The sequence below is a fragment of the Zeugodacus cucurbitae genome, chromosome 3 (assembly GCF_028554725.1).
Source record: "Zeugodacus cucurbitae isolate PBARC_wt_2022May chromosome 3, idZeuCucr1.2, whole genome shotgun sequence".
Taxonomy (NCBI): Eukaryota; Metazoa; Arthropoda; class Insecta; order Diptera; family Tephritidae; genus Zeugodacus; species Zeugodacus cucurbitae.
The window spans coordinates 53989792-53992477 of NC_071668.1; the positions used below are offsets into that span (position 1 = coordinate 53989792).

A 2686-nucleotide genomic window follows, 5' to 3' on the forward strand; every position below is an offset into this window, starting at 1 on the left:
GGTTGAGCAAGACCACCGTAGTGTAAATTAGCCATGGCTAAAGCGATAGACGGCGAGTAAATTCAAAGTAGAGCAGCAGTGAACGCAAACGAAAACGAATTAACAGAAACCTAATGAACTCTTTAAAGTTTAGTTTTTGGTTCCACATTTTAGGAAACAAATCAAACAACAAATTATTGGAAAGGCATTCTACATGATCGAGGGAAATTGCGCAATCTTTGCTCAGTGTTGATAATTAACGTTTTTTTCTTTAATTTGCTAATGAGTCTCGCATTGGAAGAAGTGAATGCCGAACAGCGAGTGGTAACGCCCGGCTGACAGCTTGAACATATGTACATATGCCACCGGTAGCTGCAGCTCAATAAATGGTAAAGGCATGCATGGGATTACCGATAAAACAACAACATGTGCATTGGAAAGTGGTGCGGAAAAATTAAATTTGAAATATGAATTAAGAGAAAAGGCATTCGAGTCCACATTGCTCGGTGTATAAAAGCGCCAGTCGAAACTGCAAAAAGCACAGTTCATTCAGGTCTATCGATCGTTAACACCTAAGCAAAGTTAAAGCACAAACCGTTTTTAGAAGCAATAACTCATAATCAGCTGCGGTACAATGGCCTTTAAGGTAAATTTCGTTAACTTCAACACTTTTTGAAGGAACTCAAAGGAATCCCAGCAATTAATCGAATCCTTTCTTTCAACACTTTAGTTTATCGCTGCATTCGCTTTCTGTTCTGCGCTGGTCGTAGTCAGCGCTGCGCCGTATATACATCATGAAGAGAGCGGCGGACATGAGCACGAGCACGAGGAACACAGCGGCGGCTCCAGTCACGCATCCGTACATTTGGTCTCGCACGACGATCATCACGATGAGCATGGACACGATGATGACGGCCATGACTCGCATGCTGAGTACCATTTCAACTATGGCGTAAAGGATAAGAAGACCGGCGACTATAAGGAGCATAGCGAAAAACGTGATGGCCACAAAGTAACCGGACATTATGAGTTGATTGATGCCGATGGTCATAAGCGTACTGTCCATTACACAGCTGACAAACATAGCGGTTTCCACGCCGTCGTCCACCGCGAGCCGACACACCATCATGTAGCCGATCATGGTCACACTAGCTACTATGGCGGTCATGCCCATGTCGAATCACATGATCATGGTCATGAGCATGGACATGAACACGGACATGAACACGGTCATGGTCACTCCAGCGGTTTCTCGATCAAACAGGAACATGGTGTGGCTTTCCATCATGAGGCTCATCACGAAAGTGCTCACGAAAGTGGTCATGAAAGTGGACATGAAGGTGGTCATGATTTCGGTGGTCATGACTTCGGTGGACACGGTCACGATTTCGGTGGTCACTAGTATTGTATTTGGCTGGGGCGTAGCATTTAGACGCAAACGTATTTGCGTTGATCAAAATTTGTTGTGTAATGAAGAACTACTCTTATGTATAAGTTTAATTTAATAATTTAGCAAAGCATTGAGTGTTTCTGTAAAACCAAAAATATCCTATTACTTTAGTAAAATTTTTCCTAACATTAATAAAGCAATTTAAAAATCAAAATTTCTTCTGTTTATCATTCAAAATATTTAGGTTTTTGACAGAATATTTAAATTTTTTAACTAAGGCTTTGAGTTTAAAAAATTGAGTTTTTAAAGATGATTCCTTTTATACCCTGAACAGGGTATATTAAGTTTGTCACGAAGTTTGTAGCACCCAGAAGGAAGCGTCGGAGGCCCTATAAAGTATATATATAAATGATCAGTATGTTGAACTGAGTCGATTTAGCCATGTCCGTCTGTCTGTATATATACGAACTAGTCCTTCAATTTTTAAGATATCGTTTTGAAATTTTGCAGATGTTATTTTCTCTTCAAGAAGCTACTCATTTGTCGGAACTGCCGATATCGGACCACTATAACAGTTAGCTGCCATACAAACTGAACGATCGGAATCAAGGTCTTGTACGGAAAACTTCCGCATTTTACTACATATCTTCACGAAATTTGGTGTGAGTTATTGTTCATAGAAATAATTTAATCTCCGAAAAAATTGTTCAGATCGGTTCACTATAGCATATAGCTGCCATACAAACTGAACGATCGGAATCAATAACTTGTATGGAAAACTTTTCTTTTTTAACTTTCTTACGTCTTTAGATTTGCTTAAACACATAGTTACTAAAAACAAGTAAGGAAGGGCTAAGTTCGGGTGTAACCGAACATTTTATACTCTCGCAATACATTTATTTAACTTTATTTATATTATATAATACACAATTTGACCCACATATTCGTCATATATATTGTATAAAGCCATTGAAAGTTGGAAACCATAATATTAGGTTAGAAGCACCAAGGTCCTCGTGTTCGATATATGGGGCCTTAAAAACCTATGGTCCGATTTCGGCGATTTTTAGAATGGGGCTTAACATAGTATTTGTGCAAAGTTTTGCACCGATATCTTCACTAGTACTTACTTTATATATTGTAAAGTAAACGATTCAGATCGTTAGAAATTCTTGTAAATGAAATGAAATCTCAGCTTCAATTGAAATCTGCTCTACGTAAATTAAAGAAAATGCTTATTAACTGCGAGGAAGAATTCAACAATGGAATGTATATAAATGTATTGGAATGTATATGGTCTCGAAGTGACGAGGAAAA

General features: G+C 38.5%; 1 protein-coding gene across 1 annotated transcript; it reads left to right on the forward strand.

Annotated features, from left to right (window-relative positions):
- Positions 1-470: 470 nt before the first annotated feature.
- Positions 471-1466, forward strand: LOC105212546 (histidine-rich glycoprotein). The gene is made up of 2 exons (XM_011184572.3): positions 471-625; positions 710-1466. The coding sequence occupies exons 1-2, from the start codon at positions 614-616 to the stop codon at positions 1379-1381; spliced, it is 684 nt and encodes a 227-aa protein (XP_011182874.1). The 5' UTR covers positions 471-613; the 3' UTR covers positions 1382-1466.
- Positions 1467-2686: the final 1220 nt, after the last annotated feature.